Here is a 17101-nt window from a genome sequence, read left to right as displayed (position 1 = left end):
AATAGCTATTAGTATACAAAAAAAAACAAAACATTTTTCTTGCTTGTAAAGTACGACAAAAGGAAAAAGAGCAGAGTCATAGTAGTGATTTATTAAATCGAAACAAATGATCAAAATAACATTTTCACCCAGCAGCACTATGGGATCCAGTTAACATCACCTGTTGATTACTAAAAGTGACAAACGACATGACAATGTGCAAAGAGACATCCACTTTTATCTATGGAGACAGAGGTCCAGGTTCCCATTTTAAGCAAAACAAGCACATGCCACTTATTGTTACACTGCTCCAACAACAATGTAGTTTTCAAAAAATGTTATGATCTGCTTTTGGTGAACTTAACTCGCTGTAATCACACGGAGTAAAACAACCTGAGCTGAATAAAAAAAAAAAAGACAAAAAAAGAAAGAAAAACAACAACAACAAAAAAAACCCCAAACAAACTATAAGTTAGATTTACATCATTCTCACAACTGCATGCAAAACTGTTTCTGCTATAGAATTCATACTCAGTTTTTACTCAGTAATTGCTCACAGCATTAACCTGTAAACAGTATGACTAAATTCATGGTTTACAACACATTTGGGATAAAAGCAAGATGTGAAATTTTGATATGAGATGGCTTTTTATGAAATTATTACTGAGTATTAATTATTGTGCGCGTTCCTGAATCAAACTTGATGAAGTGCTAGTAAACAGCATTTAACAATTCCCCTAACTTAAGTGTCTAGTGGTTTAAAGGTATCGCCTGCTTATGAAGCTTCTTTTTAAACCCATGTCATCAAAGTGAGTTCCTGATTTGAACCTTACTATTCTGACTTTGGATTGTGGAACTGAATCACAGCGTACTTGCCGCTAGTCATCCAGCTTGGATCTTGGGAGGTAAGCTTCTCCCCTTGTCCCAGTTGCAGACCAACCTGAATGTTGGCCTTGAGAGTCCTCAGGCTGCACAGTGGTGCAGGCCCAAAGCCTCGCAGTGCAGTTTCAAAGCTTACTGTGTGCTCCCAGTCCCTGTCTCCAGTCAGCTTCCTGTAGTTGAGATCGCCTTTAAACAGCACCAGGTCTGCTCCCTGCAGGGTTGTATACAGGTCAGGAGCATCGGCTGCCATGTCGCAGAACTCATGGGGCTGTGTCCAGAAAGGATGATCATGATAGCACCACATTCCCTCTTTCAAGTACCTCTGCCACTGAACACCACATTTGGAAACCCACTTGTGATTGGTTGCCATGGCCTGCCGAATGGTCCACTGAAAATCTTTAGCTGTGACGTCAGAGACAAACCACGGGATGGATTTGCCATGAAAATGAATCTGACGTGCAAGGCCAGAGGAAACCAGGAAGTCTGCTAAGACCAAGTCAGTGACCAACTCGAAGCCAGCATTGTCTAGCACAATGTCCACTCTGTCTGCAGTGGTTTTCCCTGACTCTCTTGGCCTCTGCGCAGAAATAAGAGCTGACCATACCCTTTTGGTGTCATCCACCAGGATGAAGGGCAGGAGGCTGTAGAGGGAATCTAGTGGACTGGTCTTCTGGGAGTTCTCTTGGCCAGCAGATATTGACAGATCACACTTGTTTCCCCACAGAGATACCTTAAAAGAGTCACAAAATGTATTCAATAAATAGTAACTGATTACTGTAAAACATCAAATCTCCAAGAACTAATGCACCACATTTATTGCAGTTTTGAAGGTCTAATCCCACTGGTATTAGTGGGTTCATTTTAAATTAGCCTACCAATCACAACAATGATTCACAAGAGGACTATTCATCTCAGGTGTAGCCAGAATCACTCACTTTTAAATACTAAAAAGCAAAGTTTTAAATAAATAAATAAATAATTTAAATAAATACAAATGGAAAATTGAAAAAAAGAATAGTAACTTACACACTGAGAATCTTTTAAATGTATAGCTTTAAGGATATAAATTGAACTGACCTGCATTAGTTTGCTGAAATGCTCAAACAGCGGATTCTTAGACAGCTCGTCTATGTTGTTCTTGATGCCCTCCAAGTACGTACACAAGGACATCACAGCCTGTGAAGACTCAGTAAAGCTCTGAGTCTTTCCCTCATTAAAGACATCAAAGTCACTGATGGGAGGACTGAAATAAAAGAAGAAATAAAATCATAACAGAAATCATAACAAAAACTAAACAAACACAATCTAAAAAGAAATGAGAAAGGGAATTGGAGAGCATATCCTCTGCCAAAGATAGAGCTCATTTTCAAAGCAACTGATCTGGATTTACACAACAACTAAGTGGGTGCTTCCTTGTCTTCTATTGTACCTTTGCATAAAGTTTCATGAAATTCAGTTATGTTAATTTTTGTCTAACCTGGCTAACAAACAAAGAGATAAATACAAGCCTTGGCAGAGGAACATATTTACTGAAGGTCCACCGGTTGTGAAACTCAAGGTTGATGTTGATGGTCAAAATCATTTATCCACTAACCAATGCCACTGTGTTTTTGTTTTTTCTATGCACCACTATATCAGTCAGTACCAAGGTTTTGTCAGTATAAAAAAGTATCCCTCAGTAATATACTAAAAGTTATTACAAAATTCCAGGGTTTACATCTACAGTAGCTTCCATTGTAACATATAAATTCTTCTCACTTGAGCAAGAGCGCCTCGTGTATCCTACGGTACATGTAGCACTCCACGTAAAGCCAGGGAGACTTGAACCAGCTGACAGGCTCCTGGTCACCTTGCAGTCTCTGCTGCCTCTCTAGGTATTGGTTCCAGGAATCTGTGTCCGGTAGGCCGTCTGTCAGTGCTAGCACTGGCTTGTCAGTTTGCAGCTCATTCCTCAGCTTAGATAGCAGAGATATAGCTTGCTTCTCTGCCTGGATACCCACCTGGTTGAAAATAAAGGGGAAGCACCGGCAAAATCCAACGCAAGTCTTAACGTGAACCTCATAACTGCCTCAATTGAATGAACGTGGTCTTACCTCTCCGTATTCCTCAAAAAACTTGTTTTTATTGCGATGAATTGTGTCAACAACTTTGGTCAGGATGGTGGGTAGTCTGTCTCTAACGGTCAAATAAGCAAATGACCTGCAGAGAAAACATATAACCAAGAATATCTCCCTTTTATACTGCAGCACTGATTTGCAAGTTAACTAGCTAATAAGCCATCTGTAAGCTTAGCTTTTTCTTTGTGGAATACAAAAAGTATACTCCCTGGAGTGATATTACCTTCGCATGCTTATCTTTGTTTACCCATAAAATTTCTGGTTTGACCTAAACAACGTCCTGTGCTTGAATATCTACACACCATCACTGCCAACTTACAGCTAGCAGGAAGCTAATGCTATTGCTAGTCTGGACTCTACCGTCCCAACGTTACGAGACCATTTTCATAAGGAAACGTAAATCCCCAGGTTATTAAAAATTCTGCGATAAAGTCAAGTAATCAGCTGTCAACCTACCCAACCACTCTGGCAGACAATGAAGTGGGAACTCCGTGCATAGTTTGATCCGTCGCCATGATGTTAGCAGGGGTTCAAATTCAAACTTTATCAATAAAAGCACTGGGACAGCAATAAAGTTTCTTGAATAGCTAGGAGGTTAAAGGTGACGTCTGCTTTTCTGCAGAAGTCACGTGTTGAAGTAGGTTGCCCCAGGGTTCACTTCTTATTTTTGCTAAGAATATTTTTACATTTGTAAAAATACATTTCTTCCCGCTTGCGCTTTGTGCTTTTAGTGAGGGACACGATGCTACCATCTAACGGTTAACATGTAAACTACAGTGCTGACAACCTGTCAAACTGTTACCGAGACTGCATTTTCAACGCGTATCAACTGTTTCAGTAATAGATATTACCTTAAATATCAAAGGTCTCAAAGCTGGTGTTATCTCAGGTGGCTCTAAGGTTGGTACGCCTGCCGCGTTGCATTGAGCTGCTGAGGTAGCACGCTGAGCATCACTTGTTGTCCAGGGCAACAATTGTCATGGAGACATTCATTCACCCTATTAGAAAAGGCCAAAGGGTTTTTGGCGGCAAAAGGGGAGGAGGAGTGGGCGGGGTTGGGTACTGCGGTTTCCAGTGACTTCCTGTTTCTGACCCTTGTCAAATGTGGAAGAATAACAATGCATACAAGTGTCGTTTTTTGTGTGTAATATGTTTGCTTATATTAGTAAATATAGAATGTGGGCAAAATGAGTTATGAATGGGTTATGTTATATATTAATATGTTATATATGTTGTTTCTTCTTCCTTCTTAAAACCTTTACTAAATTCTACATCTACAACTAGCTGTGCTTTTCATTAGTTTGCCGGCCAACATGTGAAACAAAAACACGCACATGTAAAACATCGAATCTTTTTTGGTAAATGCTACATTTCCTTTATTTAACCAGGTAAAAAGCAAAACGTAATCCTTGCTCTTACAAGATAAACTTTTAAAAAAATGAACAAGTTTTAAGTCTGAACATAAAACAATTCAACCTAATATTTTATATGAGATGGCGTAAATGTAAAAATTTATTTTTCAAGACAGATCTGGCCAAGATGGCAGAGGAAATTGTACAGTTCTATGAGCATACTTTAATGACCAAAAATAACTTGATTGATTATAATGTGCACAGTAGCACAGTAACACAGAGTCGGTGTCAAATGCAGAGACTTTATTTTATCTATGTAATATCTATCTAAATCACATTCACTACGGTGTATTTACTAATGTAAATAAAGATACTAACACATGAAACACGTGGAAAAATCGGAAATCACTTTTCGGCAGACAAGCATTGACCGAAAAGCTTAGAGAAAAGTTGACCTACTGACACCCTTTTTAACGACTCCTTCATTTATAGCCAAGAAGGTTACGAAAATCAACCAATCAATGATTAACGAAAATGGAAAATTTAATTGGCAAGTAACAGAAGAGCAGTCAAACTAACAGCCAAAGAATACAAAATATAATACGTTATTTTTAGCTTGTGATACACATGACTCTGGTATGCCAAAAATAACAGGGTAACATGCACTGTATATATCGTGTTTGATCAACTCCAGGAAAAAATACAACAAAATAAAACAAACAAAACATGGCAACAGAGTAGGCCTAATGACGTAAATTCGCGGTCGGTTTTGGGGTGGGGAGGGGGGGATCCGGGCTTCCCCTTTTATGAGAAACATGGCCAACTGACTCTGCTGTCACGATTACTGGCCTGGAGAGATGCGCATATCAATTAATTCAGGCGGTGCTTTCCCTTCTCTCAGATCATCCCCGCGGTCACTATGGGAACACTGCCGGGCGGTTGTCAGGATGTCGGGGTCCTTGGGAGTGGGAGTCCAGCTGCGTCCACCTCCGCTGTTCATCCATCGCCGGCTTCCCATCCCCCCGCCGGGCCCCAGCCTGGCCGGATCTGTTTTTCTAAACCGAGAGAGCAGTGACTCACCACTCCGGTTTCAAAACAGGCCAAGGACGGGGGCAGGGCGGCAGTTAACGTTAAAGGCCTTGTTCAGCTGGGTGTTTCAGCTCCCCACACGCAGTCACGCCATGCATTACTTAACAGCAGGATTTCGTTTGTGCGACAAGCCCCTAGAAACTGCAGGAACAGGCACAAATCTCACCATTCTCGTGTTAAAAGATACGTTACTGCAGCGCAGATGAATTAACCGGTAATAACGGCAAAGAATAAGTTGTTCTGAGGAAAATTTAAGACAGATTAAGTCCATATAAACAAACGTGGGAAGGAGTACATTTATCCTAATGACACAGAATAAAGCTTGAATGTATTGATCCTCATTGTAAACAGTAACAGTGATCCAGTGGTTTACAGTTTATCTACTACATTCAGTACATCCCTGCTGTGCATCTTTCAGTAATCAAATCAAATATGCTTTTGTTCTTGACGTCCTCGTGGTCTTAATCCATGTTTTGCTTGTTAAATATTTTGAACCATCCATAAATCTACATTTTTATTAACCGAGTAGCTTAAGTAATGTTATGGCCAAGATTGTTTCTCCTTTTTTTGTTAACAGGACAAAGACTTAAAAGCCCTTACGTCCCACCTCCTTTGAATAGACTCCACCCAGCCTCCTGCAAAGCAAGCATTTTCAAAGAGCCACAACTTGCTTAGATTCATCCTCCCTTGCGAACCCTGTGTCCTTAAATGTAGCTCAGTAATGGCAGGCCTTGGAAAAAAATGGTGTTTACACTGGGACAACATCCAGCAACTTGCTGATGACAACATCTGATGACAAAATATTGACATGACTCCAAAGTACACTCGTGAAAAGGTCCGCCTATACTTTCTGTGTCTCTGGTTTTGGTTAAAATTCAACTGAAACTACTTCCCCTTCACAAAACTTTTCAGAATAAGACTTCCAACATTTTGAGTTTCCCAATGCATTTGTTTTTTTTTTCTTTTCTTTTTTTGAGCTCACAAAGTAACAGCTGTAACTTAAAGCCCCCTCCTGAACTCTATACAAATTGATGCATTTTCAGAGTTTTCACATCACATAGTTGTAGGTGGAAAGTGTCTCGCTTATAACACGAGTTTAAGGTGCGCACCGGTGAGCATGCCTGGTGACATCACAACCAAACCTGTTCCAAGAAGTAACTCTGCAACATATTTTTTAGCTTGCTTTGCTGGGCAACTTTCACTGATGTAGGGGACATCTTTTTATTGAGGAATTAAACTTTTGAAAATAAAAGAAACAGAAATGTTATAGTTGGTGTCCAAGTGATTGGGTGATACAAAGTTAATGAAATATTAGACCTTAACTGTGTTTGCAACTAGGAATTTACACATATAACACTGCCAAGGCAAGTTACCACTACAGAATACAGAGTACAGTGTTGGTTTCTTTGCTACTATTTGTACTCTTTTACAGATGTGGCAGGAAATTACTTTAGTTCCACAAATAAAAAAGAAGTGACAATAAATAGCCAGACTACTGATAAAATATCTAAATATAAAATTACCCAAACATGTGACATGATATAGTCATATAGGAACCAAGTAGTTACCATAAAAAGACAGTATAGACTTTTAAGTTGTGTTACAGATCTACTTAATGTGGTTCTTGAATTCTGAAATTCTGTTTTGCTGAAAGATAAAGGGATTTGTTTAAGAAACTGGAACCAAAACAGACCAACAGTGATCACAATCAGAATCAGCTTTATTGGTCAAGTATATGAAAACAAACAAGGATTTGGGCTCTGCTTTTTTCTCTTTGCTTTCAATGTACTTAACAGAATAGACAAAAAGACAACAGCAACATAACACAAACAATAACAACGTGTACAGTGTGTTTAGATTTATATTTGCAATGCAATGGTGCAGAGTGCAATAAATTGTGGAACAAATAACAGATGGATGACTAGTTATATATACAGTATATGCATGGGATATTGACAGTATTATGTATAATATAGAGACATGAACAGCAAAACAACACATACACCATGCTTTAGTTCAGCAGCAGGATTGTGGATGTTTGAGTTATATATGTCTGTGAAGGTTCTCAGTCATCCAGGTCATCGTAGTCAAAGGAGCTTGCAAAGAAAAGCGTCTTGAGTTATATATAATTCATCATCATACAGTTAGGTTTTCAACTGCAATATTATTATTACTCGATTATATTACTATTATATTACTATTATATTACTCGATTATTACTCGATTATAATCTAAACAAGTATATTAAGTATGGCCTCTTCTTCATAAAAGCGACCACTTTTCTTATTCCAAAGAACAATGCAATTTTTTAATAATCAGTGTGAATACATTTAATATTCTTATCTGATTTAAGAAATACTATAAAAGTGTTAAAGTTGTAAATAAAAATAAACAAATTAGTATTTCTCCCCTAATCTTTATTACTGTTAAAAACAAAAGTAAAATCATAATGACCATTTAAACCTAGCGTGTTACGTAATAGATATCTTAATTCGTCTTTTGAACCGTTATTTGATGTCTGCAACAGCCCCCGACATGCACGGTTGCGTTAGCCTAGCTTAAGTATCTCTATACTGCCCTTTAACTTGTTGAAAATCTACTTTAACCGAATATGCAAACATGAGACGACTGTGAGTAACGCAGTTTGTAATGTGGCCAAAAAGTCATGGCCAACACACAGAGACACTCACTGCCACAGTTTGGTTTTATGTTTACGTGTCGTTAACGGCAGCGGCACAATTATTAACTCGCAGACTGTGTGGAGCTGCTGGCTGTTTGTGTTCAACCTCTTCTGCCGACTGTCAAAAAAAAAAAAAGAAAGCTGGCAAGCGGGGGTTGATCTCGCGGCGGTTACACAGTGCGGGAAATTAACGTTAACTCAAACGCCCCCTGCTCAACGGATTTTACAACGGCTGTTTTTGGCTGGCTTTTACCCACAGTCATGTGATTGTAACGTAAAACCCCTAACCGGAAAACACCGACGGACGACCCTCTCTCCGCTGCCAACGAATGCAGCGTTTACAAGGAACAGTTGAAGCTGCTGCGAGCCCAGAGGACGGACGAGTCTCCGGTAACAAACAAACAACGGCGACACGGCAAACTCCGCCAATTTAAGGAGCGCGCAGGTACGGTTGTTTTTAGCGACATACCAACCAGTTCGTTTACTTGTGTTGTAAAATTAGTGCGCTACTCGTGTGTGCTTCGGTTAATACTGTAATTGTCACGGGGAAGTTAAAAGAAACGCGTTCGTGACCAGCCCCATCCCCCTTGCGTCGCTCGCTCTCTTTCCTCGTGTGTGTGTGTTGGCCGCGCACGTGCGCGCACGTCCGTTTTCTCGCGCTAGCAATAGCAACCGAGAGAGACCCGAGGCAGGGACAGGACTCGGTCCAAGCGCGCTTGTGTTGTACGCTCCGTCTGGGCTTCTTTATGTACTCGACGTATAATTTTCTGTTCTCTGTAATGAAATGCTTTATTTCTGTAGCGTGTTTACCTTCCTCGCATGCTTCCCTCATGGGCACTTGTACGGTGTATTTTTTTCGGAGAATCTCACTACGGAAGTAACTGTTCCACATGTCTACATCACAGCAGGGGCGGTGCTACATTGTTACGAACAACTTAGTATTGATTAAGACGTACTCTATTGGCTTTCGAGTTGCTCGATTGCGGTTAAATAGTACTGTTATCTTACAAAATCGCGTAAGTTAACCCCCAAATTAGACTGCTTTAAGAAAACAGGCGGATTCGGAGGCTCACCGCGATTTCTGGTGTTGCAGAAACCCGCAGCATATAGAAATAAATACTTTTGCAGTTTCTATATATATATATAATAATCTTACAGTCATACCTCCCAATTGACGTTCTTCAACATTGTCTTTAGGGAACCAAGTGAAAAGGTTATTTATTAAGAAAGAGCAGTCAATTAATGACTGAAGATTCTGATACATTAATGATTTCTGGTTCTCTTGTGGGTTTAGCAGCCATTAAGGACAACATTTGCCTCTGTCGTGTTGTTTTTAGTTTTCCTGTGCTGCTTTGTAAACCGAAAACTAGTGAACATAAAATTCGATATATAATATACATATGCATGTCACTGTACTCAAAAAGCAACTATGATGTTGTGATAGAGTAGGTACCCAGGATCAGGGCAACTATTAATAAAACCATTCATTGATTGTTAGGTATATAGCAGTGCTGTAAAGAGGACACGCAGCTGTAGCACACCTAGATAAAAATAACAACCTAGCAGTAAAACCATAAAAATTATGATGTTCGGTTTTTTTCCATTTATTTTAGAGACATGGTTTGAATGTCTAATGTATGATGACCAAATTAGGGCAAAATACTTTTTAAGAAAAGTTATTATTGATTGATTGAGTGATCATTCATTTCACCTGTAATTGACTGTAAGCTGTCTGTTGTGAATGAAGAAAAGTGAGCAGTTTAGCATTGGTGGAGGTTGGATGTAGTGCTGAATTGTAATTTTAGCAAGGTGTATCTACCTAGTGTATATTAATATGTGTGACAGAATCAAAGGTGGTCTATATTATGATTTAGTCTTCTGAGCCTTCTGTGTCAGTTTTTATTGCAGAAACTCTAGCATGTTCCTGGTGTGCTGCAATGCCAGCTTCTTTGCACTCTGACCTCTGAAGCAGATGTGCGGAGGGCTTTTGAATGCTTTTTTGTGGTGCTACACATTCTGATCTGTATGAGAAGTTAAGTGGTGAGGTTTCCCTTATTGTCTGCTTGCGTGATGTGGAGAACTGTTGTAGAAAGGAGATCCACATGGTTATCTACTGAACAGGGCTAGAACCAGTTTGTCTTAGGAATGTGTGTCGACACCCTTAACCCTGGTCATGTGATCGCCCAAAGCCCTCTCAGTCCTCCGGTGACCTAGGGTCAGCAAAAGCTCATCTCATTGGTTAGATGAAGCCGCAGAGCTCAGAAATGCTCCTTGAGTTTGAATTCCCAGGACTTACTCAGAACTGAGTACTTCAAAAAGTTAATTGTACACAGACAAGAGCTGCAGGTATAGTATATAACAGTTAGTGCATTTTCACCGGAGGTCACAGTTTTTAAAAGAGCTCAAATGTGTTATTCAGACCTGAAAATTATATGTGGTTATCTCCTTCAACTTTTAAAGGCTCAAACATCGTGGAAAACATAGCATCAATTTAAAAAGCATGAAATTTCTACCTACCAGGATGTCATTTGAGGCCCTTTGACTGATTTTTTTTTGTGTCAATGTTTGTTTGTAGTATGGTGATATAATTTTTTAATTTCTCCATTAAGTATTCTGAGTGGAAACCTTTTTCAGAATTATGTATTAATTAAAAAAAGGTTTTTGTATATGTTCCTCTCTCACACATTTAGTAGATGAGTTTCCTGTTATAGGAATTTAAATGCAATTTAAAGGTGTATTTTTGTTAAAATAGATTTATCATTTGATGGATATATATCCATCACCATAGAAACACAGCCTTTGTTAGACATTTTGCAATTTTCATGATTAGGTTTTGTTGTTTTCTCATCAGCTCAGGGTAGCGTTTTTGAGACTGCCATTAGAAGTCAGTTAGGGACTCTGAGTACAAAGCTAGTTTGAAAACTTCAAAGGCAGGCATATCAGTCTGGATAAAATTGATTAAAAGTGTCTGGTCTCTGAAGTTCATTCAGAACAAGAATATTTTTCCATGCGTCTGATGTTCTGGATGAAATTTAAATAAGAAGCCGACTTGTTTTTCCCACGTCTACCAATGTACAACACTCAATATCCACAGGAGTTCAATACAGTTAGCCAATCAGATTAAGATGTTTGGATTTGCTAAATCATACCTTTGATAAGCATGCGTTTCTGTGAATTATTGCTTGAGAAATGATCTCCAGTGTCACTAAATGATTCTTTATGTTTGCGTCAAGTTAGCCTTTACAGGGTCGTTAGATCTCCACCGTCAGCCTAACTCTTTGTGGTCACAATACACTCTGGTCTGCTTCCAGACAGGAAACTTACTGTCGCTTGTGTCTGTGTGTGTTTTTGTGCGTCTTTGTGCAGGTTGAAGAATGGAGTTGGCCAACCATGGTCTTATCCTGCTGCAGCAGCTTAACGCTCAGAGAGAGTTTGGCTTCCTGTGCGACTGCACCGTGGCTATAGGAGATGTCTTCTTCAAAGCCCACAAAGCCGTCCTCGCTGCCTTCTCCAACTACTTTAGAATGCTCTTCATTCACCAAGACAGGTATAGCGGGAGAGTACTAATAGTTGTATCAGAGAAATAGCTCAGAAGTGATAAACAACTTGTTACAGGTTTTTAATTATTCAGACATCAGGAGTCCTAGCTTGAATCTGTTGTCTTTCCTGCTGAAAACTGAAACTTGTTGCAGCATTTTGCTGTTGCTTTTTTTAAAAAAAAAAAAATCTCAGGTATCATTTGATGTTAACTGACCATATTCTGTATGTATTTTAGTGACTGTGTGCGTCTTAAGGCTACGGACATACAGCCAGATATCTTCAGCTACCTCCTCAACCTGATGTACACAGGCAAACTTGCCCCACAGCTCATAGACCCTGCACGACTGGAGCAAGGGGTCAGATTCCTGCACGCCTATCCACTCCTGCAGGAGGCAAGCCAGTCTGTGTATTCCCACCCCGAGCAAAGCATCAACCTCTCAACCTCTCTCTATGGCATCCAGATCTCTGACCAACAGGTTGCGCTGTCGGCCAGACTGCCCAGTCGGCAGAATCTCTCTTCACCCTTTGATACCGAGCAGGGGAGCTCAGAAGGAAAGTATCCAGCCACGCCGCCTACTAGTTCATACACAAATTCCTTACCACCCAAGCAAGCTTCCTCACCCCCAGATGTGGAGGCTTCAACTAGTGGTGCAAAGCCTATGGTTGAGGACGGGGTAATGGATATCCTAAGTCCAGACGGTTCATCAGCAGGTGCCATCCTCCATGTAAAGCCCAGCATAATGAAGCGGAGTTCCTCCTTTAGGAAGCATTACTCCTGCCATCTCTGCAGGAGTCGATTTACCCAGAGAAGTCTCCTGCGAGAGCACCTCCTGCAGCACACACAGGCTCTTCAGCAGACCTCGACTGAGCCCAGCAATTCACTCTCACCTGTCATAACTAAAGAGCACGGCTTACCAGCTGAGGGAGTTCTAAAGGGAAACAAGGCTGGGTCAAGTGGCTCGGTTGCACCGACAGCGGTCGAGATCATTAGCGACAGTGAGCAAACCCCTGTTTCAGGTACCAATTCAGACTCTCCTCGAGCAGAGGTGTCCACTTCCAGCTGGGGAGTGGGAGGGTTAAATTCTCAGGCCGATACGCCTCCTCCTTCAGATATCGCGGACATCGACAACCTGGAGAACACAGACGTGGACCGGGAAGTGAAGCGACGGAAGTACGAGTGCTCCACTTGTGGCCGCAAGTTTATTCAGAAGAGCCACTGGCGCGAACACATGTACATCCACACGGGAAAGCCTTTCAAATGCAGCACTTGTGGCAAGAGCTTTTGCCGTGCCAACCAGGCAGCCCGGCACGTGTGCTTAAACCAGGGGGCCGACACATACACCATGGTGGACCGGCAGAGTATGGAGCTGTGCGCTGCAGGTGACGACAGCAACCAGATGGAGGCGATGTTTATGGGCTCATCGAAGCCTTACAAGTGTAACATTTGTGCAACTACCTTCTCTAGCCCCAATGAGGTGATCAGACATCTGTGTTTCACCCAAGGGGGATTAGTGGGGCTGCAGGGAAACTCGGGTGCAGGTGCGCTGCTCCCGCGTGAAGAATTTTCCAAAGATGAAGGCTCAGATTTGTCCAACTCTGTTACCCCACTAGAACCCATAAAGACTGAGGAAATCCTCGTAGAATAGTGCCAAGGCTTGTGCTTCTGTCCTGTTTTTGAAAAAAAAAAAAAAAACGGTGTGTTATCTAAATTATGTTCAATAGGTAAGCTAAAGGTGAAGATAGTCAGGTGGCGTATGTTTGAGGCTCTCTTAAACTTTATTTTTTTAAAGGTGCAGTGTTTAGGATCGATAAAACAATGTTTAAAGTAAATACGCTTGCTCTGTTTGGAAGAAAATCAAATACGTGACATTTGGCTTGAGGCTTGACTACCACTGTTTTGTGTTATCATTTAATTGTTAGCGCACATTGGTATTATATCTGACATGTTAGGGTGTACCACACTCTCATGAGCTACTATTGTGGTGAGGCAGTTTCTTCTCTATAAAAGGAAGAGGAAGCCGAGGCAGTTCCGGAGGAGACAGCATGTTGCAAGATGAGTTGCCTGTGCTAAATTTGTGAGAGGTGCAAAGTTCTAACAATTCCTCTGGACGTGCACAGTAGAGTCGCTTCTACATGTCCATAAATGAGAGGCTGATTTCACAGATCAGGCATAAGAATTTCCGGCTGAAAGTACACAAACCTGAGACAATCTGCGCTCTTATTTGAGTAGATTCTTAATATGCATCAAACTACATTTGTCTTCCATTAGTCTACTTGTGAGGGCTTGGCAGATTGAACACCTCGACATGTAATCATTAATTCTCAGCAACGATTTAGTTTCCTTTCTGTTCTGCGGACTGTGATTGAGGTTCCTCCGTCAGTCCTTTCACGCCACATTAAAGCACAATTTCTTTTCGTAATACGTGTTTGGCCACTGAGGAAAAAGTCACAGGGAACACATTTCATCTGTCTACAGTTGTGCTGCTTGATTCGACTCATCTTTCTTGCTGTGTGTGAGTGTGTGAGACATATTGTATAACTTTTTAAGAACTAGGTTCTGATTTGAAGAAGCAACATGATCCATTCAGACACGCATACCTAGTTGGAAAGCTGTCCTGTACAATATTTTACATCTTGTCTTTACAATTAGCCTGGGTCATCTTCTAAAAATCCTTATATTTGTTTGTAACATTTTTATTATTATTTTATATACTCTGCTATACTTACAAAGACTACATTGTATTGAAAAGATTTATGTATACTAGTTGAAAAATCGCTTTTCAAAAAACACACATAAGGATGACCGTAATAAATATCTTTCTCCAAAAATTAGGCTGTGATTTAAAAAATTAGGTTTTAAGCCTCCTTAACTTGCCAACTTAGTGCTCACTGTTGATATATTTTAAAAATCATTTTGTGAAAAGGGAATTTATTTGGGAAGTTGAAGGGTTGTTTTGTTTTTTAGTTGTTTGTTTTCTGTTCTTTAGTTCTGTCCACATTAGAAAAAAGTAGTGGCACCAGCAATTGTGATTCATAGAAAAACTGTAGGGCTTGTTCAAGCTGACAGTGGGATATAGGAGGAGTTTTGATTAACATGAAGTTTGCAAGATATACGAAGTAACAGGGTTATGTAATTATATGGAATTATAAAATGTGCTTTTCACCAATTCTTTGGGATATCCAAACACTTTGTATGTACTACTGATGACTGGAACTTGTGAGACATCTTTTGAATAAGTGTGGAATAAATGTGAAGCTAGGAAGTTTTTACTCCTTACATAATTTCTCATCCTCGAGTATAATAAGCTCCACTGCTGTAAATTAAATGATAAAGTTGTTAACAAGCGTATATTTTCATTTCTCTTTTTCAGAACTGAACTTTATTTTAACTGTGATTAAAAATCTACTCGTAGAAATATCTTTAATTTCTGTTCTTTTTTTTTCCTCTTTTTTTTAAGTATTGCAATGAAGTCAGTGCAGGGCGGCGTGTAAACATGTCTCTCCAAGAGGAAATTACTTGTTACAAAATTGCGTTTTTTACTTTACTTTTAATAGAATCTGTGCTTCCAAATTTCTCCAGTTTTTCTCGTATTCTCTTTTAAAGTATTTCCATACCATTTCCCAAGAGGGTACAAAAACAGAAGCATACTGCACGTACTGTTATCTTGCTCCATGACACAGTATAGCGGTGGTGGTGGTAGAGATGAATTTAACAATTTAGAAATATGGGGAGAAACTACAACTGCCAACTAAGGCACACAAAAGTTACACTGCCCGTGTTGTAAATGCATTATTTTAGTAATTAATGAAAATACTAAAAATGCTCATCTCTAGTGCGTTTAACATGCTTAGTCTGTTGATAGAGCAGTTTTCTTTTACCCCCAGCTTAAAATTTGCTTCCATCTGTTTTTTCTTCCTGAGTAGCAGAAAGCAGTTGTTGCTTTGATGCAGTTAGCCCAGCCATGCGCTAGATGGAGCTGTTTCTCTTTGCTCAGCCCGAATGAAGGGGAACGCTTTCAAACTTAAACAGTTAATTTATACCGGTCTGACTGTGTGGTTGCCAATGACATAAACGACCTATTTTGCCAGGAGTTGTCTTCATGTCAAGTTTAGTTATCATAAAAGCACAAATGTCTGTGAATATGTACTAGTGCAAATGTTCAGTCTTCTAACAGGGAGCGGTTCTTGCATGACTGTCTCAAGTGAGGCAGTTGAAATGCTGTACTACTGACTTTTATTTCTCTGAGCTACATCGATGTACAGAAAAATGCACAGCTTAAAAAAAAAAGGAGAAAAAAAAGATTAACCCTCCCCAAGGTTGAAATTGTGCTTTAGACACATCGGTCTTGTAACTGAATGGATGTGTTTGTGTGTCTCAGGAAGATTAAATTTTTTGTCTTTTCCGTTTGCTGGTTTTGAGATGATAATTTCAGTGAGGACTCCCCCCAACCTAACCCATGAAACTTGACTGCAAACAATGTTAGTGCCCCCCTGTGCCCATCAGACATCTACTGTGATCAATCTGTATTCTCAGGAATGTGAGTAACTTTTCTGTATAGACTTTTTTTTTTCTGTGAAGAAAGAACAATAAAAACATTTCTTTTTTGATGATTTTGTCTTGTTTTCCCCACCAGCAGAACTTCTGGATGACACATTTTATGTCACTACTACTGATTTACCAGAAATGCATAATCATCCAAGTCCCAAGAAAGGATGTGTCATTTTCAGTGAGAAACGCTTTGTGAAACATCCAAGTGATAAAACATGTCGCTCGCTGAAAACGCCACATCCAGATGAACAGAATGAACTTTCTGGGGTTCCATCGTAGAAGATTTGAATAAGAATTTTTAACTGTAGACTTGTTACCACTGATTTTAAGTCCAGTTCTTGTGTAATTTGAATACTTCAGTCTTTTCTCCCAGTTTTCCTTCAAAAATGGCTTCATGACAGCCACCTTTTTACTAAGATCACTTCTGATAAGGCTTCAATGAACATTAGAGGGATCAACTGAAGAGCCAGATGCATGTCTCAGTCGTCTAGTTTTTATATGTAGTCTTCTTTAGTCCTCTGCTTGTCAAGCATCCTCATTTTTTTAAGGACATTCTGCACACCATGCTGAGATATACCACATTTTAACTTATAGCTCTTTGGGAATCACCTTGTTTGTGCAAACATGCTGTTTTATGTCTGTCAAACTGTGTTATATCTGGTATTTTTCACAGATTCGGGTAAAGAAATTAGATTAAAGTATGTGGTTTTGTGACAGGCTGCTAGTAAAGTGTCTAAAGATGGAGTTTAAACTTGGTTCTTTGCCAAGTTGTCTGTTATGCCTAGATAAAACAGTGGTTTGTCCCGTGAGTTAGGTGCCCCTTTATGATTGAATGATTGGTGGTTACTGTAAGTGGTTTGCTTAACAAACTAACTAAACCTGTGGCACTGTGGACCTAGAATCCAGTGATCTG

At 39.9% G+C, this 17101-nt stretch overlaps 2 protein-coding genes across 3 annotated transcripts; one reads left to right on the top strand and one right to left on the bottom strand.

Annotated features, from left to right (window-relative positions):
* Positions 1-71: 71 nt before the first annotated feature.
* Positions 72-7954, bottom strand: dcph1 (damage control phosphatase 1). Of its 2 annotated transcripts, XM_084952177.1 has the most exons (6): positions 5217-7954; positions 4790-4807; positions 2955-3089; positions 2620-2861; positions 1939-2104; positions 72-1591 (listed from the first exon to the last, which is right to left on the bottom strand). In XM_084952177.1, the coding sequence occupies exons 1-6, from the start codon at positions 5346-5348 to the stop codon at positions 812-814; spliced, it is 1473 nt and encodes a 490-aa protein (XP_084808303.1). In that variant the 5' UTR covers positions 5349-7954; the 3' UTR covers positions 72-811. The 2 variants fall into 2 exon arrangements, with proteins under 2 accessions (XP_084808303.1, XP_084808302.1); XM_084952176.1 differs by lacking the exons at positions 4790-4807; positions 5217-7954 and adding an exon at positions 3435-3781 and having other exon boundaries at positions 2955-3060.
* A 279-nt stretch (positions 7955-8233) lies between these two features.
* Positions 8234-16250, top strand: zbtb2b (zinc finger and BTB domain containing 2b). The gene is made up of 3 exons (XM_084952175.1): positions 8234-8544; positions 11466-11646; positions 11875-16250. Exons 2-3 carry the CDS (start codon positions 11474-11476, stop codon positions 13283-13285), a joined length of 1584 nt encoding a protein of 527 aa, XP_084808301.1. The 5' UTR covers positions 8234-8544; positions 11466-11473; the 3' UTR covers positions 13286-16250.
* The last annotated feature ends 851 nt before the right edge of the window (positions 16251-17101 follow it).

This window comes from Perissodus microlepis, chromosome 15 (genome assembly GCF_051167445.1).
Source record: "Perissodus microlepis isolate ML-2025 ecotype Zambia chromosome 15, ASM5116744v1, whole genome shotgun sequence".
NCBI lineage: Eukaryota > Metazoa > Chordata > Actinopteri > Cichliformes > Cichlidae > Perissodus > Perissodus microlepis.
The sequence above is the reverse complement of the archived record's forward strand: the minus strand, read 5'-3'. Positions and strand labels throughout refer to the sequence as shown.